This window comes from Haplochromis burtoni, unplaced genomic scaffold, assembly GCF_018398535.1.
Source record: "Haplochromis burtoni strain Fernald_Lab_line unplaced genomic scaffold, NCSU_Asbu1 Contig_32, whole genome shotgun sequence".
Lineage (NCBI taxonomy): Eukaryota > Metazoa > Chordata > Actinopteri > Cichliformes > Cichlidae > Haplochromis > Haplochromis burtoni.
Genome location: NW_024582393.1, coordinates 458,725 through 481,875, shown reverse-complemented (window position 1 = coordinate 481,875; position 23,151 = coordinate 458,725). Strand labels below are relative to the sequence as shown.

Below are 23,151 nucleotides of genomic sequence, written 5' to 3'. Positions count from 1 at the left end.
TTCATTTGCAATCAGGTATGCAGCTAGTGAGAGCAAGCCAGGTTTTGCTTGGGGGCATTATATAAAGGGCCTAAATGCTGTGCTTGTTTAACCAGTCAGGACTCTATAATTAAGTAATGGTCTGGCATTAATACCACATTAATAAAGTATTATTAAAGTACCACAGTGTAAATGAGCTATGTAGCAGGGAAACGGTACTACTCAGCTAAAGATGTCCCCTGTGAGTGTTATATTGCTCATGTATATTATCAGATATTCCTATTGTTTTTAACTTGAAGCAGGATCTCTCTCAGATCTCTCTCAGATGGTTAAAACGGAGCTCATTTGCTCATCTGATAACTATTTTCATACTTGTATGTTCCACTGCCTGACGTAAACATTTAAAGAGGAGAAACGTGTCGCAATTAACATAACGGGAGGGGGAGATTCCCGCTCCTGTACACGGTGGGGATGGGATATCCCCTAGTTTCCCAATAGCGGCCAACTTCTCGCGAGATACATTTATCGCTACGTGAGCGCGCACTGGCTGACGTAGGAGCGAAGAGACGTACGCGTACACGTTTCCGCGCGCCCAGCAAAGCGGGGACAGGGCGAAAAATCCAGCGAAAGCCAGACTGAGCTTCCTGACCCCAAAGAGCTTCGTAGGGGAAGTTATCTTCAGACGGCCCTCCCGGCGTGCACGGAGAAGTGGGATTTTACCTGCGCAACTGCACCGAAATTTGCACGACAAGGCGGCTGGAGTTTTTTGTTTTGTTTTGGGTTTTCTTTGCTTTGTTCGGGGTCGGCTCCGTGTAGAGTTTTATTGCAGAGCAGCATCACTACCGCACGTCGTGCCGCACAGGGAGGAGAGGAGAGGGCAGAAGTTTCCGCTGGCTTGTTTTGTCACTGCGGGGCTGGTGAATCCGCAGGAATGTCGCAGAAGGAGAGACCCACGTTTTACCGACAGGAGCTCAACAAAACCGTGTGGGAAGTCCCGGAGCGCTACCAGAACTTATCTCCTGTCGGTTCCGGTGCTTACGGATCCGTGTGGTAAGTTGTTGTTGCACAGCAGAAGCGAGCGAGAGAGCTAGTGCACACACACACAGCGCGATTGCACAACGACCAAACGACTTCCCACCAACCACAGTGGCCCGGGAGAGCTATCTGTCGCCGGGCTGCTTAAGCAGCCTGCGCAGGGTGTCCGTGGAAGACACGGGGATATAACTTGTGTCCTTTGTTTACGTCCTAATACTCGGGCCGCGGTAGCTCAGCCGTGCACACTCCCCACAGTAGCTCGCATTTTTTCGGCGGGTGGGGATTGTTTGTGATTTGTGCACGTTTTTTTCTGACTTTGTTGCTTTACTTTCTCGTGTCGCCTGAACAGCCTGGTGTAACTTGTAGCGTACGGTAAGCACAGTGATGGCCCCAGGGCGAAGTTTAACTGCTGCTTTGAAAAAAACAAATCTTTTATCAACAGAAGGCTACATGTGCGGCATGTCTATGCTTGCATCATCTGGTTTAAAAAAAAGAGAGAAAAGGAAAAAAGGTGGTGGTGGTGAGGGGTTTCTTCCTTATCAGATCACATCTGTAACAATTACACAGTTTAAGGGTTAACCAGGACGTCACGAAGCACGCGTTTTCCACTTGAAATAATTGCCGTGTTGCTGTATGTGCCGCCTGGCACTTTACACATCCGCACATTGCATATATTATGCATTTCTAGTTGGGTGCAGCCTGCAGAGTACCAGAACGTCACGTGGTTTTCGGAAAGTAGGCCCCCCTCATGCACAGTGAGCGCTTTCTACAGGAGCCCATCCGACGACGTCGATGACTCTAGAATGATGTCATCCTTTCGCCCGCTGTGGTACACTCATGACTCACGGTCCCGAGGTTAGGTAGTGGCATCAGCCCTGACGCCTTCTAGTCAGTACAAAGTCATGGACAGCAGCGGGTCGTAATTACAACTTTACAACTCATTTTGGCCGCACTTTCATCTCTTCAGCTGTTGACTGTAAAGGTTGTTTTTTTTGTGCAGTTTTTAGTGGTGGATGGTGGATGACCTCATTTTGTCCTTAAGACAATAACTGGGTTTGGAAGCACCAGTGACAAAGCCAAATGCAAGGCATATGTTCATAGATGACCATTGAATGAGGCTTATTCTTGTTACGAATTTAAAATGCATCACTTCCAAGGCAAAATGTGAGCACTGCCATAAGCAGTTAGTTTTTGAAAATTCCTGTGGGTTTTTTTTTTTGCTTTTTTTCTGTAAGGAGCTGTCAGCTTTTCTTGTGGAAAACCTTTTGCGTAATGCAACTTCCCAAAAACAAAAAAGAATAAAAAATCTGCAACTAGAGTGGTCCAGAGAGCAGTGTGCCTCTAAAGCCCTTCAGATGGTATCTGGAAAAATATAAATAACCTCATAGCTCCTCCACCAACATGTCACGGCTGTTGGTTAGCTGGGCACATGCTCCCAGGCACTCAGCGGGCCAAGTCTTTGTTGTCTCCACCATAATGTTGCTTGAGTTCTCCACTCAGTAAAACAGCCACAGGCATTAACTGTGTGGATTTTTCATTTGAATTGCCTGATCAACTTTGCACTCGCATACACCAAAGATAATAACACTACTGATATCTACTTATATCTTGGCTGTACTATTTTTTGAATGACAGACTTGAATGGATAGCCAGGGCTGGTGTGGAGTAATAGCTGCTGGCTGGGATTTCAATGTGTCCTTGCACTTTTATTTGTAGGCTTCCCAGCTAAGGGTGTGTGTAGGTACTTTAACACAGGGCAGAAATATTCTTAGCCATAGATAAAAAGAAAAGACAGCCCAGTAAAGAGCACGCTGCTCAGTATCACAAAGCTTTTTAATTTTTTTACATATGTATGTTGTAATGTCAGTGTTGTGCAAAGACATACTCTCAGATCCGCAGATTCCCGTTTTCATGGTCACTCTTTCAAAGCATGCTGAGATTAACACTCGTTATTGACAGGCCTAAACTGCTTTTGGCAAATTTGGAACCTAAAGTTTACTCGGCACAGCTCCAGCTGATAATGCAGAGTAAACTCTGGCTCTGCTTACACACATTTCTTATTCATGAAGTTGAAATTCGACCTAAATGATTCTGTTTATATTTATTAAGCTGCAAGTTACAGCTTCAGAACTTCTTTACCTGGAATGATGGCTTTATGTGCTCCTGTTTTTTTTTTTTGTTTGTTTGTTTGTATGGTTTTTTTTTTTACATTGTCAGACAGCATTTAGTGTTTCATATTTTGCTGATGAAAAAAGAATTGCACAAGGCTCCTTGGGTTGTCACTTCAGAGAAAAGTGCAATGATTTTTCAGCTTGTGCCCAAAAGCAGCAATTTTGTGACTTTGGTTTTAGCAGCTGGTCATGTGAGGTCTATGACCAAATGCATCAGTGATGTCAGAAAAGTAAACCCCCTCATTTTGGTATAAAGTTATGGATTAGAGTTTGAATCCCTAAAACACAAATACGACTTTTTGCAGTTTTTTTTTTTTCCCTCCGACAGCTTTAGCAAGCAAAATCATGGTCTGAATGTCCTGTTGTGCCAAATCTCTGTAGTTAACACTTGCTAGTCAATTTCTTTAGATTTTAAAAACATACTTAAGTTTTCCAACTTCTAAAATTACTTTGATTTGTGAGTGTGACTAGGTGATAGAGTAGACATAGGTGAGTCAACCCCCGACCCCATCTGTAGATCTGTTAACTGAGCAGGTTTGTGTTAATAATGCCATTGATAAATCAATTAAACGATGATGATTGCTATTATTAGCTGGAATATGGCTCTAATGAGATTATTTCAAAGATCAAGTAAACACGATAAGCATGGTGTAACGTCACCAGATCATTAAGTCACCCCACTTTCCATATTTATTATATCATTTAATGTCTAACATTGATGTTTGAGTGGCCCAGAGGAAATTAAGCCTTATCGCAAGCACTGCTGTGCCTTATGTCATTGTGTGCGCATATTAAAACACTTCCTGCACCACAATGCACTCATCATGAACTGATGATTCGTCCCCAGCTACAGGAAAGCTTGATGATGACGATGATGATTGGGAGTGTGGCGTTGACTGCGTTGCTGCTCTGAAATGCAGAATCAATCATCAGAACTCACTCTGCTTCTCACCTATTGTTTTACTGGCTTTTCAGGACACGGTGTCCTGCATGACTCTGTCGTCTTACGGTTGCTTCCTTTCGTGACTGTGTACTGAGGATTATGATGCATTGTTGTTCCTAACAAACATACAGGTTAGATGAGGTTCTTTTTTGTTTTGCAGAAAGAGGTGTTACTACCATTTCTCGTTTGACCTGCGCTAAGGTGAAGTATGTGGCTCAAAGTGTTAATGCAACACAGAGAGTAAAAATTGTAATGTGTCCTGTTGCTATAATTCTGAGTTTAATCCGTGTCAATTATTTCACCAATAATGAACAGGTCATACGTTATGGCTCGTTACTTAAAATGATACTGCGTGTGGTAAGATTTGGCAGTGCCGATCACGTTGATGGCGTACACGAACCCCGTCATGCTCTGATATGAAATCCAATGTATACATGTATGTGCTCAGATAAAGAGTGCACAAATGCAGCGTTCCAGCTTTCTCGATGCACGTGCAAGTCTTACGATTATAAGAGAGTTACTACAGACATCTCGACGACTCATCTACAGCACATATTTGCCTGTTTGCTCACTCTGGCCTTCTGTTAGTCAGCGTGCTGCTTCTCTACTTCCCTGTGAAGCTGTTGCTCCTTTTTTAGTCTACGCTTTATGGCCATTTCTTATGGCAGTTCCATTTACTGCTGACTAATTGGATAGTGTATGCTTAGACCCATCTTGTTTGCCCTACAGATTAGCAGCAGTTTGAGTGCGTGTGCCTTTGTTTTGCCATTTAGGATTGGTACACTGTTTACTGACTATGGGTTTTCCCTCACTGCTGACACATTAAAGTTGTTCTGCAAGCCTCTGACATGGAGCACATTGGGTGTGGAAGATTATCTCAGCTTTACTGGAAAAAACGCAGTGCTTATCTTAATGTTCTTATTATGGATGTGTTGCACTCTGGGTTATAGCTTTGTCATTCACACAGAATCAGTTTTAACACTTCTCCTGTGCGTGGCGTTGCACTCTCAGCCATAGGTGTGTGCAGTTAAAAGGTCGACAGTTTGAGCAAAGCATTTCAAGAGAAACTGACTCCCATATCCTTTTAAACTGAAAGGCAACAGAAAAACTGGCCCGCTAGTCTAGTTCTGGTGGTTTCCTTGTGTCACTCCATGCAGTTCCTGCTTTTTGTTTTAGTTGGTCTGCGGTGTAAAAATAACAACAACGAACGCACATATGGGAGCACAGATTTAAAGATGTTGCAATCATCTATGCACGATGTACCGTATCTGACTGACCTGGAAGGAATGTGGTTAATTGTAAGTAGGTTGCCTTCCCTCACAGATAAAGGAAATACAGCAATGTCAAGCTTCTCTTTCACATTGTCTGTCTAATAATCTTAAGAGTCAATCAGTGCTCAACTATTTGTTATTGTAAATAAGTAAAACACGTTCATTTCACTCATCTTTTTCGTGTCTATGCTTTTTGGCGTCTACATTAACCATTACCAGAATTGAAGAAAAATAAAGATCTGTGACATCTCCATCACATTTACCAGGCAGTCGCTAATTTTGAGTTTGCTCGAGTTAAATGAGATATCCAGCACATTGAACCGTTTTGAATTAATCAGCTGTTGAATGTTGACAGTTGTGTAGACAAAAGAGGAAATTGAAGCCACACACTTAATTATAAGACCTTTTTCTTATGTGTTTTTTTGTGTGTGTTTTGTTCCTGTTACATAAAATGATCTGTTTTGCTGTCTTCCTGTGATAAAAATACTACTAATAATGTTTTGACAGATTGGGCCTTCAAAAAGACGTCAGCCTTGCTTTTTTTGAATGACTGGGGAAAAAAAGAACCAATTCTCCAAATAGAGCTGCAATAACAGACTTTCAGTGGTCAGTCACAAGTGGTTGTGGACATCTTGTGCAAAGTCAGACAGTCAGCTGGGTTACATTAATGTTAGAACACTCTGTAGCATGTAAACAACAGTTTACAGCAGCTCTATAATAGATGAATGTTTTACTCTATCTGGAGACTGCTGATCATCAACCAGCATGTTGTGCAGTTAATTGTTTTTCAGTAATTAGCTGCTGTATTTTCACACTCCTGTGTCATTGCCCACCATGCTGCTGATATTCGAGAACAGGTTCAATCGTGTTCCCTATTCAACTTTAGACTGTAGAGTGTAATAAGAACTGAAACCAAGCGCTCGGTGTTATGTAAGTATTTGCTTTGTTTACTGCGTTAGACACCTACGCAGTCTAATGAAGAATCTCATTGTCGGTTTGAGAAATGTTTGGGTTTTTTATGTGACAGCTGTTGGTAGCCTGCTGTGATGCATTTTCTTTTTTCTGTTAAGAGCCCACCCGTTTCACACGTTACCTTTCTTTCAGCTCGGCGTTTGATGTGAAGACGAACCTGAAGGTAGCAGTGAAGAAGTTGTCCAGACCTTTCCAGTCCATCATCCATGCAAAGAGGACCTACAGAGAGCTGCGACTGCTCAAACACATGAAGCATGAAAATGTAAGTCACCTACAACTGGGGAAACATCACCTCCACCTCTCAGCAAGTGGCAGTGATTGCTCGCCTCTTTTTCAGTATTTACACAACATTTATTGTGCATTTAACGTCTAAAGGAATTGTGGCATGCAAGTGGACATGGAAAAGCACACGAGGTTTACAAAAGGATCAGTCGCTTTCGTGACTTCTGACCATATCTTTGAGTTGGTGGATGTAACAAGCCTGATCAGGCTGGATTGATGGTGCTTGAGGGGTTAACTTGCTGAAAAATGACGATGAAAGAGTTGAAAAAACATGTAGCTCGTGCAGGAATTCAAAAAAGGAAAGCATGTAAAGACACATCTATAACATAGTGATAAGTGATAAGTCTATGTGGTAGGATATTTCTGCTAGCGTCTGCATTGTTTTGACTTTGAGCCACCTACAAAGAAAGGATAGGTACTCTCAGTTTAACATCACAGCATCTGCATGTCAACTACCTGGAACTGACTACAAAACCTTTCAAAAAACAAGAGTTTAACTGTCATGTTTAAACCCCAGTGTTAGTCCTTCTGGTATTTTCATGTGTCAGCATGAGCAGGCACGGGTACACTGTCCTCAGGCAATAACTGTGTATGCTAACAGGACATCACAACGGAGGTTTTCCCCTGCTAGTGTCTAACGCCTATTGCTTGATGTTGCTTGGTGAGGTATGAGTCACCAAACGGGTTTACATCTGCAGCCCCATCACCTACTGTGGTGTCTTTTTTTTAATCTTATTTTGTAGCTGCAACTTTAAAAAGAAATCTTGCTAAGTATCTCAACTTTTTTGCCTTTGGTGTGAGTTTCCCACCTATAATCACTGCTTTGGTGTGTGTGTGTAGATACTGCACATGCAGACACTTGCCCGCATACAAAACGCAAACATTGTTCCTGGTTTCTGTGCTGTTGCTTCATCCGGGGTTACGCTTTTGACCAGAGAGACAGGATCTTTATGTGTTTTGAAATGTGAGCAATTATTTCTCAAGCTGGCGTGCAGATGAAGGCTTTTTGAGTGCTGTGTGGAAACAAATCCACCTGGTGAATGTTGTATATGAGTTTAAATATTTCTAGAAAAGAGGGAAGTGTACAGTGTGAGAAGAGGTAGAAATATTTAGATTGCCACAATATATGCAAGTGGACTTTATGAGATATCATCTGCCAGCAGCAGCTGTGAAGTGAAAATTTTCAGAAGGCACGCTCACAGAGGGAAAAAAAAGAAACTTTAGCTGTAAGAAGCATGGAAAGTCTTAAAGGGGAAAACCCCCTAACAACAGTACAACAAATCTCACAGTTAAATGAAAGCCCATCTTGTAAAGTTACGGTTTAATGTAATATTAGCTGTATTCTGCACTGTTTAATTAGCTTTAAGAACTCATTGCAGGCGCTCACAGAATTCATGCAATAAGTGTTGAGCAACTCTAGAAGCTATCACAACACACGTTGGGTAGTCTTTCTAATAAATGACAGCTATGAAGTCATTAAATGGAAGATCTGATTTGGGATTGTTGCTACTCAGAGTGTGCCTGTTTGCTCTGATTAGAAGCTGCTGTGCAGAAGTTATTCAAATCTTATGGAAATGTGAGAAAGAAGCGCACCTTTTAGCTTGCCTTACATGTATTTAGATGAAAGGCCACCTGGAAGAAATGTACACAAGAACACACCAGATCACCGTAAAAAAAAATCCAGGTCTCCTTATGTTGTGAAAAAAGTTTCATATGAAACGTCATCGCCCATGCCAGAACTTGCTGTGGTTCAGTCCGAGCGCGCTTGGCTCAGCATTCGCACATTACTGTATTTTTTTAAAATTCTTTCTTAGATCCTGTTTTTTGTACAAGCCCTGATTTCACTTCTGTTACAACTCGAGCAGTTTTGTTGCGCTGTGCGCTGGCACTGTGGGGAAAAACACATCAGTGCATTTGAAAAACAGGTTTTACGAGGAATACGGATTATGGAGGATTATACAGAGTCCGTGCCTGTATTGCTGTGTTGAAGGCAAGACGGTAACGTCGCGTAGAAATGTCATTCTGATAAAGAATCTCACTTATCTCGGCGTGAACATGCTGCTGCCAGGTTTTTTGTTGTACTAACAGGAAGAAGAAAAAAAAACATCAAGTTGCGGTGGTTTTCTGTTCATAAATCATCTGTGCTTTAATACATATCTGTGGCTTACATAGGGAGGGATTCTGTGTTTTGCTCATGCTGTTGCCAGGAGACTCCCCGAGTTTTGAGTTTGGAAAGCCTGAGTGGACCAATCGGCTGTTTGTTGTGGCCGTGGCCCACCAATCAGCTGCAGATTTAGGTCTTGTGTGGGTGGGCCGCTCCAGTATTTTTACAATACCTATCTACCTCAGTTCCCCTGACTCCAGGGGGTGGGGGTAGCACTCAGGGCTGCTCTCTGCCAGTATGTCTGCATGCATGTGTATATGCATGCCTGAAGTGTGTGTACAATACACGTACTGCTGAAAGACACATAAATAAGAAGACTTTCTGTTTTTTCTTTCTTTAGTTTATTTTGATGCACCGTGAAGCTGCAGATATTCAACTGTAGTGATTGTATGCATCCATATTTAGTCACTTTCACACATTACGTTGTTTTTTTTTCATACAATCACAAACTTATTGTGCAAGAGACTGTGGAAAGGGGAGAAGGACCCTGCAAATACAGTGTATTCTAGGTTAAAGACTCCAGAACACACCCCATCTCTAAAAGCTTTTGTATTGCTAGAGGAAAAAAAGGAATAATGCATCCAGCATTTATAAGCCATTATAAATAACTTTGCATTGTTGGAACCAGCATAACCGGTTGCATGCAACTTTAACTACCTGAAAGGTGCCTGTGCTGTCAGCTTGGTGGATTATCCTAAATAATGCATCAACCAAATAATGTTCACTACTTCCTTTGAAGAGACGAGGTAACTTAAGCACAGCACCTAGCGCTAACACTAAATTTAACATAAATCAGCAACAAATTCTTTGCTTATTATTGTTGTTTTTTTGTTTTTTAATTATTATTATTGCTATACTGTGCATTATACATTGTTTCCTATTAGGGTTTGGAATTGATAAGAATTTAGCGATTTGATTTCTTATCGATTCTCAATGGTTTCACTTTGAGACCATCTCTAAGCAGCATATCAAAGACATTACATTCATGCAAATGAATTACATGGATCTTAGAGGTATTTCCCCTCTTTGCTCTGATCGGTGTTGCGTCATTCGTCAAAAAAAGTAAAGTTAAAAAAAGCTTTTACACATATCACACAGAAGACTTTTATTAAAAGTAATGCAGTACGTTAATTACACCCAGGAGAAAGACGTTCGTTATACTACTCATTACGTTACTTTCATTTTACTCTGTAAAATGAACTGAAACACACTGATACATGATTATAATTTAACAGTATAAACCTGCAGGCTAGCTATTCTAATGAGGACAGGTGATCTTTCCCTTTAGTATTTAGGTATGAACACAAAGATGAAAACCAGCACAAAGAGACTTTAAAGCGATTCTACTTTAGAAACACAAACAGGTAGAAAAGGAGGCTGCTGTCTGGCTGCTCATTGCTTTGTTACCTGTTGAATTCAGCATCGACTTTACCGCAAGTGACGGCTCACTTTATCACGGTGCTGGCCGGGTGTCAACATTTACTCAGCTTTAAAATCACTCTGGGTTCTTGGCTAGCTTAGCGTTAGCATTATGTCTGTGTAGGTGCTTGCGAAGAGCCAAAGCTTTGTTAGCAGTATAATGCAGTTGTTTATGCCCTGGAGCAGTCTCCACTTTCCCAACGCGCTCTTATCCTTTTGTGCAATAAAAATAAAAGTAATGTCCATGTCCAAACTGTAGGCAACGCCACAATTTTCCTCCACACAAATCAGCTGATCATAGTGAGAGTGCAAGAACCGATATTATGCAGGCAGACACACAATTCCAAGGATCTTGACTACTTGGAACCGGTTCTCTACAAGAACCGTTCTCAATTTCCATCCCTATTTGCAATCCACATTGCACTGGACCCCTATGGCCCCTCCAGTAGTCTGTGGCCTTATGTGGCCTATTTACGGAGAGCACAGCCAAGGCCCTGTGCCAGGCCCTACCTCCTCTTGGCCAGTCTCCTGGCTGGGACCCCAGTTACCATGATCAGCTGGGATAACATGATCTGTTATTTTGTTTTTTTGTCAGGCAAAATGGCGTTGACAGCCTAGGTGCTGAGATCACTACAGTGCTTAAACCTCTCTTATAATAAGATGGTGATTCAGGGTGGGGTGTTTGCTTATTTAACTAAATTAAACTTCACACACCAACCAGTTGCTAACTGTCTCTAACCTCTGACCTCTCGGTTTTTCCTTCAGGTGATCGGCCTTTTAGATGTTTTCTCACCAGCGACAAGCTTAGAGGAATTTAACGATGTGTAAGTCACTCTTTCTTTCTTTTTTGCTCTCTGCTTTTCTCCTTCTCACTCTTTCAGTTTGTTTATTTTCGTGCTTTCTGTCTCAGCGTCTATAAGCTTCACTTTTTACACAATGAAAGCGTTCGTGCCAGCAGATAATCGCAAGATTACCTCGATAGCCAAAACTAGTTAGAGATGCACGAGGATTCTTAACATCATGAGAGAGCAGCATGTGGCGAGTGGTACCAAGGTGAATGTAGGGTGAACACGTGCTCCTAAGGAACATCACAGCTAGTCTCCATGGTAACAGCCATCTGGCAGTGTATGTGTGCAGAATAGTCAATCAGCGTCCTTGAATTCTCTGCATGGTGTAACGTCATCAGCATGTTGCACATTTGTGGAAATGTGAGATGAACCTCAACGCGATCTCATACACGAGGTGAAGTTTAGCCAAAGACGTGGTGCTTATCTTTTCACGTGACCATTAACGAACACCTCGTTCTTTGACAACGACCTTGGACTAGTGCTGTGTGATTAAAGAGGTCATATATATACTACAATCACTGCTGGCCTCATTCAAGTGGTTTACTTTCTGTTTAAATATTTTGCTGTTGAGAAAAAAAAAGTGTGTTTTTTTTCTGTTGTGTTGTTTTTCTGTTATCATCACTTTAATCTTGCCAACTTTTAAGTTGCCACATTTAGAAATAATTCTTACAGAAAATGATGAATGATTTTTTATCAAAAACACCGTTAGCTGCACTTTACACAGACATGCTAATCTGCAAAAATTAAATCTTTAAAGTTTAAACTAAATAAAGCTGCAGCAGAAATCAAAGAGAGACTTTCCTGAATTATAAGATTACATCTGATTGGCTGTTTGATTTGCAGGTACTTGGTGACACACCTAATGGGTGCAGACCTCAACAACATCGTGAAGTGTCAGAAGCTCACGGATGACCACGTCCAGTTCCTCATATACCAGATCCTCAGAGGCTTAAAGGTCAGCGAGGCCCTCATTTTCAACTCAAAACTGGCTGCTCCTAAAAGTTGACTTGCATTCAATCTGTGCAAAAGCGGTGCCTTGTGGAACCAGGCAAAGCTAGCTCACTAGACCACAGATGCATCTGCATTGTTCTGCGTTTAGACCAGCTGAATTCTAGTTGGCAGCAAGGTTTCTGTGCCACTCTTGTAACTTTTTTTTGTTTTTTTTGTTTTTTTTAAATTTTCTGCAAACAGTGGCAACTCAAAGTGAATGGATAAAATTCAACAGTTCCTCTTTTGCAGATTGTTGCAATGCAGGAAAGAGCAAATGCTGCTCAGTTGAGTCTTAACACAGACTGTAAAAAGTTAACTGGATACAGCTACAGCTAGTAGTATTTGTAATGTGAGCAAACCATGTATGATTACAGCCTATTACACACTTGATTTTGTTGTTCCATGAAAGTGTTATCTTTGTCAATCACTTGTTTACGCCACTTGTTGAGAGCAAGCAGATATGTCAGAGTTGCTGTGATTGTGTTGGTGTAGTTACATTTCAGAGGAGAGAACGGTTTTGAAACTTTGGCTTATATTTGTGGATCTAGACAAAGCATATGATAGGGTGCTAAGAGAGGAACTGTGGTACTGCATGAGGAAGTCGTGATGGTGCACAACATGTATGAGGACAGTGGTGAGGTGTGCAGTACGAGTGACAGAAGTGTTCAAGATGGGGATCAGGGATCTGCTTCGTGTTTGCAGTGGTGATGGGTAGAATGGCAGATGAGGTGTGCAGCAGGGGTGTGATGTTTGCAGATGATAGTGTAGGCTGTAGTAAACATGGAGAGGTGGAGGTATGCTCTGGAGAAGAGGCATGAAACTCAGTAGAAATAAGACAGGATACATGTGTGTGTCAGTGAGGGAGAGACAGGTGTAATAGTGAAGATGTGTAGAGGCAGTAGAGTTAGTGAAGGTGGACAGATTCAAAAACCTGGGGCCAACAATCTAATGCAACAGACAGTGCACAAGAGAGGAGAAGAAGAGAGTGCAGGCAGGGTGGAGTGGGCGGAGACGTGTGTCATGGGTCATCTGTGACAGAAGGATAGCAGCAAGAGTGAAAGGGAAGGTAAGACCTGCTGTACAGTTTTTAGACGGTTGCACTGACGAAAAGACGAGAGGCCGAGCTGAAGATGTTTCAATTTTAACTGAGAGTGACCAGGATGGAGATAATGACCATATCACAAGGACAGTTTCAAGTTGAGCAGTTTGGAGACAAAGCTAGACAGGCAAGGCTAAGCTGGTCTGAGCATGTGCAGAGGAGGGAAAGTGGATACACTGGGCGAAGAATGCTGAATATGGACCTCAGAGAAAATTTATGGACAGAAGAGGAGGCTGAGGCAGATGATTGGCTACGGAGGAAGATGTTAGTGGTATTTCTGAATGATTACTATTTAAAGAAATGTACACTAGTTATGTTGATGTTCTGCTCGTTTTATCGCTTGGGAGTTCAGCTGGTGTACATTTAAAATAACATAAGCTAATACACACTAATGTAAGTGAGGTGTTTTTTGTGACTGCATGCTTTCCGTATGGATGGATGCATTAGCATTTAAATATTTTTATGTTCTTTTCCCCCTACAGTACATCCACTCTGCAGATATCATCCACAGAGTAAGTGATGGCCTCACTGAATGTGTCAGTGTCTGCAAAGAAAAACAGTCCAGTGCTGGTTAAACTGAACAGAACCATTGATGGCACTTTAGCTTTTCTGGATGGTGTTTTATTAAATCTATACACTAGAGCTTGAAGTAATCAGATTAACACGACAATAAAATAAAAATTTGGTTTGGAATGTTTTATGTTTCTGATTGTGGAATAAAAATATAATTGAAGGAATGAGTGCAAAAACAAAAAACATACACAAATGTTTGCAATATGATGACATGTGTAGCAATACCAGCAGGATGTCTCCCTGTTGTTTCTAAATTCTCATCTGGACTCTTTTTTTTTTTTTTCCCCTCTCTCCTCAGGATTTGAAGCCCAGTAATCTGGCTGTGAATGAAGACTGTGAGCTTAAGGTGAGGAGACTGATTGTTTCAGATCCAAGCTTCACCATATGCGATATAACTTGCTGTCGAGCTAAAGGTGCTCAGTCATGTCTCATTTGGTTGTCTTTATGTCGCCTACGCATCGTTGCATCACTCAGATCCTGGACTTTGGTTTGGCACGGCACACGGATGATGAAATGACAGGATACGTAGCCACACGGTGGTACCGTGCCCCGGAGATCATGCTCAACTGGATGCACTACAACATGACCGGTACGCACACTGACATTCAATCATGTTTTGAGTGCAGTTTCATAAAACTGTGTTGAAATAGCTTTTTGGACATCTGTTACAAGTCAAGAGTCATGCGTTTACAATGATGTGGGGGGTTATGTGTGCAGTGATCATACAAGGATACTAAGTTTTTTCTTCTCTGTAAATAAGGAGACAACTTTAGAGAAACTAGGACAGCTTTTCAAGCTTTTCAATTTTCTTGTTTATTCAACATGATGTTTAGAGGCCTTTTCATCAGCCTAAATCATCCACAACAGACGTTTGCCTTGTTGAGTGCCATTTAGTTCTGCTTCACACTTTCTTTACAAAGCATTAAGTGGTGTTGGTGTAAATGGGCAAATAAACGAATGTGGACTTAAACTGTGCAAGCTGTTTAGCTGTGCTTTTGAGCTGTGCCTTCCCCAGCAGCTTTGAAACGTTTGGTTTGTGAAAAAAAATTGAATTTGTTGAAATTCTCTTCCTATTTAACAGTGAGAGTTATTGAATTAAACGTTGCCCATGTAACACAACGTAATGCAGCGCAGTTCGTTCACAGTTTGACAAATTGTCAGGATGCTGTCACAAAACTGCAAGTCTCAGCTCTCATCAGGAAGCAGCGTTTAAATCTGAAAAGAACAAGGCAGACTTCATTGAATTCACCGCAAGTAGTGAAGATTACAGGATGATACCATTACATCGTTGCATTTGCATATGCATGTACAGCATGCACGTACAGCTGTGTTGTTCTGCATTATGCTGAAAAGCTTGGATTTGTGTCATATCTAAAGGATTTGTTGAGATGCATGTTTGAAATGATTTCTTTTTATTTAATAGTGGATATCTGGTCGGTGGGCTGCATCATGGCTGAACTACTTACAGGACGGACGCTCTTCCCTGGCACAGACCGTATCCTTCCACCTCTGCTGCTAAAATAAATGTCAGATTGTAGCCAGCCTGCAGGTCTGTGTTAGATTAGGAGGAGGTACTGGTTGAGTTCAATCTGCTTATATGCACACGGTTTACAAATATGTATTAGACTAGTTATATAAGAATTGTTGTCCAGTGCACTCACTGCCAGGCTCTCACAGAATCTATTGCTGCAGCACTGTTGCAAGCACAGACAAAAGCACCATTTTACCTAGTTGGGCTGACTTAAAAGCATTGCTGAGTATTGAATTCAGTGAGCTACATGCCAGAATAGCCAGGAAAGTGTGCGTGTATGTGCATGATATGCACACACACACTCTCATATGGAGTTAATAGTGCCCTGTGGTCTATGACTCAGTGCTGCCCACTTTTATCTCCACTGCTTTTCCACGATACACTACCTTCCTGTTTCCCTCCCACAAAACCCTTACACACCAGCAGAGCTGTCATGTGATTTGATATAAAAACATACCGGAAAACCCTGTAAATTAGCGCGCGCACACACACACACACACACACACACACACACACACACACACACACGCACACACACACACGCACACACACACACACCTTTAAATATAGAAGGTAGCACACGCCACCAAGTTGGTGGTTTTGTTAAAGATCAAAATCTGTTTCATAACGTGTTCATAATTCCTGCTCTAACTAATCAATCAGCCGATCTACACCTTCTTCGCTGCATGCCTTGCAGGGGTATGTGTGCTTGAATGTGTCGAAACTGCTTTGTGATGTAGTGGAGCTACCAACCCACAGTGCTTGTTTGAATATACAGCAAGCAGTCTTTCTGGTCTGTCTCCTTTTACTTGTCTGAATGGAAGCTGATCTCTGCACATGAGTAGAATGGGAGGGATTGTGGATACAATGCATCTCATTAGCCTTTGTACAGTGTAAGTACAGGTGCACTCCCATAGCACCGGGATTAAAAATGTTAAATAGTAGACATACTACAACTATATGTGGTTCATATTTTGGGTACTAGGTAGTAGTGTGTCAACAGTAGCATGAGCAAATCACTTCAAACTGCTCGTTAGATGTGATTTAGAGAATTCTTGTCATGCTTTCTGGTGACATTTTTGCAGAGTGGAGACGCAGTAGTTAGTTCATTTATTTTTGTTGATGGATCAAATGATTATCTGAAACTTTGTGGACAATTATTTTATAGTTTCAGCTTGTCTGCACTAAGAATTATAAACACTATTCTAGATTCTCAATTTTTTGTAGATTCAATAGTCTGTGATGGTTTTATCACTGTTTATAAGATTTACACGGTGAGTTATAATCACTAGTTGCACACCTAATTTATGCATATTCATCTATCCATTTTCTACCGCCTGTCTGGGTTCGGGTCATGAGGTCAGCAGTCTGAGCGGAGATACCGGAACTACCCTTACCGCAGCCATTTCTTCCAGCTCATCTGGGGGGGGGGGGATACGAAGTCACAGGGTATGCCTAGGAAGGATTCAGGAGGCATCAGATGTGCAAATCACCAAACTGCCTCCTTTCAATGTGAAGGAGCAGCGTCTCTACTCCGAGCCTCTTAAATGGCCCCGCTCCTCACCCTGTCTCTAAGGGCGAGCCAGCCACCCTTTGGTTAATCAATAAAACGACAGTTTATCTTTTATTATGAGCCTTCTCTTCACAACAGGTCGATGCATCCGTATCACTAGAGACACTGCCCCAGTCCGTATGTCAATCTCACCCTCCAGTCTTCCCTCAATCGTGAGCAAGATACTTGAGCTCCTCCACCTAGAGTAGTATCTCATCCCTGACCCAGCAGACAGATGAGAAACAAAAACAAGGACTTCTTTAGACACTAACAAGAATTCAGGTAGAAAACAACGGGAATTACATTTATGAAAGAGCATGCCCAGAATAAAAGCAGCTTTTGAAAATGTCCATGTTCAACCTCCTTGAGTCTGAGGGATGAAAATTCCAGCCAGACTTTCTGTTTTGTTTGTGATGGGTGAAGTAGAAGTTTTGCTTTTCCTTTTCACCACAGCAGGCACGGAAACTACAGCACTGTAGCCTGTTAGCTCCACCAATGTCACCTCCAACTCTGATTGCTTCTGGTCTTTCATTTATAATTTGCTTTGATATTTTCTATTGCATCTACATTCAGTCATTTTTAAGTACTTTAATACTTCACACAGTCACAGTAAGTGACATAGTCATATTCAACTCATCTGTGAATATTTATGCATCAGTGTGACGTTGTATGATTTTTAGTTGGTGCTTGATATCTTTTATTTTGAATAAGTGGACCTTTATCAGTTACAGGCAACAGCATCGACAGTTGTACCTCTCACCCCTCTGTCCCCGTTACGTCCTCCATCCTTTCTGTTTTCCTTCATGTGAGTGTGGTAGATATTGATCAGTTGAAGCTTATAATGATGCTCGTCGGAACGCCAGGGCCTGAGCTCTTGATGAAAATCTCTTCAGAGTCTGTGAGTGCCATCCCATCCAGTTTTGTTTTATTTATTTGTTTTTTCCTTTTCTTTTGCATTGCCCATCCTCCCTGTTGCCTTTGTGTTGCCCTGGCTCTTTATTTTACGACCTGGTGTCAATGCTACTACCTCTTAACTGCACCTGTTTTGCTCTTAACACTCTGCTTTTATCCCATTTGAGTACAGTGCTTTGATTTCTGCTTCTTTCCAGCATGTACTATGACTTTTTTCAGAGCCCCGCTGATAACTTTTATGTGACAGTAAAAACGTTAGTGCCAAACTGGGCCACAGTGTTCGTGATTATCTGAATATAGGTTGCAGACAATGAAGGTTTTCTTTATATTAAAGTTTAGAAACTGTCTTCCTTTCTTTCACATCCTCCTCATCCTCACCCCGTGTGTGTTCCCACCCGAGTCCCTATCCTTTCTATACATCCACCTTCCTAACTACACCTGCTCTTTGATGTGCTGACCTCCATGTTATGATACCCCTTGACTCAGAAGGTTTAGATATAAACCAGCTGCAGCAGATAATGCGCCTGACAGGGACGCCCCCAGCCTCCCTAATAAGCAGGATGCCCAGCCACGAGGTGAGACAAGTTCCCTTCGTCTTCCCACATGCCCCGTCTCTTCCCCACAGCCGGAATCAGGGCCATGCTGCAGTCATCCGTCAGCTGATAGCTACATTACTGTTTAGAGATAAATGCAGCTAGATTTGATGTTTAAAATATATCCTACCAGTTCCTTTCTGCATACTGTCCTCTGCTCTCACGCCACACATTCCCTTTTTCCTCTTTGACTTGTCATGCTTTTCACAGCAAGGCTTATGAGAGTGCTCTGCCAGTGCAGCCAGCGTGTTCTGATCATCTATCCTATTTGACTATGAAAATAATACCACAGTGTTTATGTAATGCATGTGATTTGGGTGTTAGTTAAAATGCTTGGAACATGGCTTAATGGGAGGATGTACAGTTTGTCTTGCAACAGGCAAATTCAGTTTAGTATTGTAGTTCTATTGAAATATTGCACGTTTTTTGCAGTTTAAAAGCTGCCTTATTACTTGGAAATCTTCTGCAGTTTGCTTTTACAGTACACTTCTTTGTTTCTGTTTTCTCACAGGCGAGGAACTATATCAACTCACTTCCCCAGATGCCAAAGAGAAACTTTGCTGACGTGTTTATTGGTGCCAACCCTCTTGGTAAGTTCCTCTTTCAGAATGACACCATTGGGTTAGGCTGCTATTGGCTCACTGGCTCCCTCTAGTGGTGGTAGTTATAATAATGGGGGGAGCGGTTTCATCTGTATTTGTTTTGGCAAGATTTTTTTTTATCACAGTGGGGGTTTTTTTTAGCTTTAGCTAGTGCAAAAGGAAAAACAATTAGCACTGGCATGAAATAACAGTGTCTCATTTGCTTTGCTTTACATGAAGCATTTGTGCTTGCATGTGTAGTTACTGCACAAAGACCAGCTCCACGCCAGGAAAAACCCTGATTGCTATGCATGTTAAATCAATCAAGTTAAAAAAACAAAACAAAGAATGGATACAGGTGACAGCCGAGTTGGATTAGTGACGGGTGCTTTCTCATGTGCATCTCGTACCACATCAGGAAATTATTTCACGTAACCAATGTCAAGTTATGTAACGTGAACAAGCTACATTAACTTTTGTCACCTCGAGTCATAAAGAGCTCTTCAGCAGATAATCTAGGGGATGTCATTGTAGGATTATTCCGTCACTGACTTGATGCATTTTACAGCACACAGTATTTGTATAAATGCTTTAGATAAAATGCTTTTAGACTGGGGATGTTCCTGGTGACTGATTTTCTAGTCGACTAAACGAGGGAAAAAAATTAGACTAACCAACTACTCTTAAACTAAGAGACTCTGGTATCAAGTTTTGGAAACTGTTTAATGTGAAAAACTCTGCAAAGCTGCATTATGAATGACGCACGCAGATAAAAAATTCATGACAACCACTTAAAAAAATAAAAAGTCCTCCAGCTTGTCCGGGGAAAAATTGATGCATTTCCAGGCCGTATTATCTCCACTGGGTCCCGGGTCTCCTCTGGGCCTCCTCTCGGTAGAACATGCCCAGTCGGAACCCTTTACCCAGGGGTCGACATCATGAATGACTGAACTCCTCACCCTATCAAAAGCCCATCCACCCATCAGGGAAAACTTATTTCCCCCGTTTGTATGCATGATGTCATTTTTTCTCCTTTAAAAGAACTAACAGTAAAAGCGTTAACCCCCAAAATCAGGCCCAGATTAATAGATTTATGGTGTTTCTCAGCAACCGTGCTCCATCTGGTGGAAGATGGCTGCATAACATTAGGACAAAAGACTTTATTGGCATTGGGTATCAATTAAAATGTAAAACAATTGGATTAAACGACCCGTACATCTGGTACCGACTAGTGACAATGACAACAATCAGTTGTCACTGTCACACTCAGTTTCTTCAAAGTCTTCACTGCATACAGTCATGTGAAAAAGAAGGTTTTCACAAGACTTTGTGCAATGCTGTGAAAAACTAAGCACACCGATGATTCAGTAGTTTATAGAAGCTCTCCTAAGGTCCCAGCACAGCATTTTAATGGAGCTGGGATCACTGGAATCAAAGTGTTTAGTATAGGCTGACCTTTTTTCTTACACAAACAGAAGCTGATGCCATTATTTGAAAGGCTGCCCATAGTTAATATGAGCATCGACCGCAGTCACAGTACATATATTGACAGAAAAGTTAGCATTCTGGACCTTTTTGCTCTGACCTGTAGTTTTTCTCATACTTACCTTTGTCTCCTTTCTTTCTTTTAGCGGTGGATTTGCTGGAGAAAATGTTGGTGCTTGATACAGACAAGCGGATCACAGCATCTGAGGCTCTGGCCCACCCTTACTTTGCCCAGTATCACGATCCAGATGACGAGCCTGAAGCAGAGCCTTACGACCAGAGCTTTGAAAGCCGTGAGCTGGAAATTGAGGAATGGAAAGGTGAGTTGTTAGAAACCAAATAGATTTTAAAGGTTATTTATTCTGTATGTTGGAAAGTAATTTCAATTATCTGTTCTCAGCCTTAACCTACGACGAGGTCATCAGCTTCGTGCCACCATCTTTCGACGAAGACGACATGGAATCTTGAGGAGGAAGCGGCTCTCTTCCACGATTTGTTTTCCAAGAAACACTCTCTAAAGACTATCGGTCTCATGTGACTATCCGCCACTTTCCTCATACACGCGCACAGCGATGACATTCAAGTGCCTGCCGTCATTCATATGTGGGGGGGACGTTGCGCTATCAGGGAAACGAAAACAAAAAACTTGACATCGTGTTCATACCGTCCCCTGCTCTGCTGTTTTGTTTTTCTTAACATGAATCCCACCGTGCTGAGGTAGACTTTAACTCTCCTTATGCATTAGTAATTTTTTTATCTCAGACATATATTCTTTATATTCTGTCCCTTATTCTACATACACAGCAAAAAATAAATAAAAAAGAAAACATTACATGTCAGTATCTCCAGGCAAATTGTAATAACGGAACATGTATTATGTATTTTATTAAAAAAAATATGGCTGAAAATAATGCTGTAGGACAACAATTCTGGAAAGTTTTAAACCATGCTGAGTGTGAAGTGTATCTTTTGGCACATTTTAAATTCTGTTATTTCTACGAGTACATAGAACTATGTAGATACTACAGAAACAGTATTTGTACATAAATCTTTCTGGGAAAAACGGCTACCACACGTGTAGTACTGAGGCTCGTCAGCCGCCCACATTGACAGTTTGTTCTAGAATGGCATATAAACCGATACTGTGTGTAATTTATTTAGAATATGTATAGGATACGCGAAAATATGTAAAATATTCAGCCCAGTATGGAAAATTCAAGGCTTCATCTTTCTTAATGATTGAGTTTTACACATGGCAACCCCCCTCCCAAGGAGAGCATTTCCCACGTGTTCATTTTCATCTATTACTTTAGTAAGCTTCTTCCGTCTTCTCGCACATGTGTTGTTTCACATGAATGTTTCAGCGAACAGCCACCAATCTTTGCAGTTTCACCACAGCATGTTAAAGCCAGAGTTTTTGGCTTACTAGTTTATTCAAATTGTAATGTTTTTCCATCACAACGTCAGCCGACAATGTAATTTAATCATATTGCATTTATGAAACAGTACTATTAATGTTTATGGAATGTTTGGAGCGCCAGTTTGCGCCGTATATTTATGATCTTTTCTTATATTGTTTGTATATTGATGTAAAAGAGAATATTATTTGTCAGAATTTAAGGTTGTTTGTATTATTTATGGAGAGCTTATTGTATTAGTATCCAAATGTGTCATCGATAATTTCATAGATCACTTGAGCCACAGTGGCTACAGCTTTCATATCAAGAGCCGACAATGTTATCAAGAGATCGTTTGGAATCAGTTTGATACATTCTGCTCAGTTTGCTAAATTACCGTTGCTGAGGTTGTGTTTACAGCGCGCCTTGATTCACGGCCCAACAAATTATCACAATTTTTTAAAAAAGAAACCCAAAACATATCCTGTAATGGTGGCATATTAGTCACCATTTATTGACTAACAAACCACTAAACTATTTCTTTAGTGTGAAGACTTTTATGACAAAATGCTTCCAATGTGAAGCGTTTGAAAAGTCAGACACGCAAGCTGTATCCACAGTTGCTCTGCCTTTGGCACCCAAACAATATCAGACATCAGTCATGTTTGATTTCAGCCGCTTGTTTTAAATGTAGTGATTTTTCTAATGTGTTATTTTACTCTTTGTGTGCTAAATCAAGATTTCATGTTATTCTGTGATTCTGTATTGATTGTTTTATAAGCAGCACCAGAAGCCTGTTAGAGTAATTTAGAGGAGGGTTGGGGGGGTGTCACATGTATGCAGGAAAGTGCATATGTTTACTCACTGGATGCTGAAGGGCAATGCCGAAGCCTCATATTTTATCATTTTTAAACAACTGCATTGATTTAGATAGGATATTTATTTTGTCCATATCCCGATGTCAGTAGTAAATTTGGTTACACTTCGTCTGCCTGAAATATGTTTTTCTGGGGTTTTTTTTTTTTTTTTTTGACCACATGTATCAAGATAGCAGGCCACGCCACCTGTAAATACCACCATTAGAAAATAAAGCCTACTATTTTTCAAAGCTGTAACAGAATTCATTCATTGGGTGAGCTTTTGCCTTGCCTTTTTTTTCTTTTTAAGCATGTCACCATTGGATGGCAGCATAGCACAAGTAGAGCAGAGCTTGTCTGTCATCTGGTGTGTGATGGGTTGAAAGCCTGCTGGGCTTTTCAGAGAGACTCCAAGATTCCAGTGCACTTCAGACTCAGCAACACTCTCTCAGAAAAAATCTGCTTTATCTTAAAGACAAAACGCCTAAACACAAACA

The 23,151-nt window shown here is 41.3% G+C and overlaps 1 protein-coding gene across 2 annotated transcripts; it reads left to right on the top strand.

Moving 5' to 3' along the window:
* The first annotated feature begins 558 nt into the window (after nucleotides 1-558).
* On the top strand, nucleotides 559-22,827 carry mapk14b (mitogen-activated protein kinase 14b). Of its 2 annotated transcripts, none has more exons than XM_005918531.3 (12): nucleotides 559-1,029; nucleotides 6,504-6,633; nucleotides 11,002-11,060; nucleotides 11,928-12,039; nucleotides 13,656-13,685; nucleotides 14,045-14,092; nucleotides 14,221-14,335; nucleotides 15,170-15,241; nucleotides 18,237-18,316; nucleotides 18,846-18,924; nucleotides 20,547-20,720; nucleotides 20,801-22,827. In XM_005918531.3, the coding sequence occupies exons 1-12, from the start codon at nucleotides 911-913 to the stop codon at nucleotides 20,866-20,868; spliced, it is 1,086 nt and encodes a 361-aa protein (XP_005918593.1). In that variant the 5' UTR covers nucleotides 559-910; the 3' UTR covers nucleotides 20,869-22,827. The 2 variants fall into 2 exon arrangements, with proteins under 2 accessions (XP_005918593.1, XP_005918594.1); XM_005918532.3 differs by lacking the exon at nucleotides 18,237-18,316 and adding an exon at nucleotides 17,648-17,727.
* The last annotated feature ends 324 nt before the right edge of the window (nucleotides 22,828-23,151 follow it).

Coding starts and splice junctions, on each gene's coding strand:
- mapk14b (XM_005918531.3), top strand. CDS start 911: ATGTCGCAGAAGGAGAGACCCACGTTTTACCGACAGGAGCTCAACAAA. Junction 13,686..14,044: donor CTGCAGATATCATCCACAGA/GTAAGTGATGGC, acceptor CTCTCTCCTCAG/GATTTGAAGCCCAGTAATCT. Junction 18,317..18,845: donor GCAGGATGCCCAGCCACGAG/GTGAGACAAGTT, acceptor GTTTTCTCACAG/GCGAGGAACTATATCAACTC.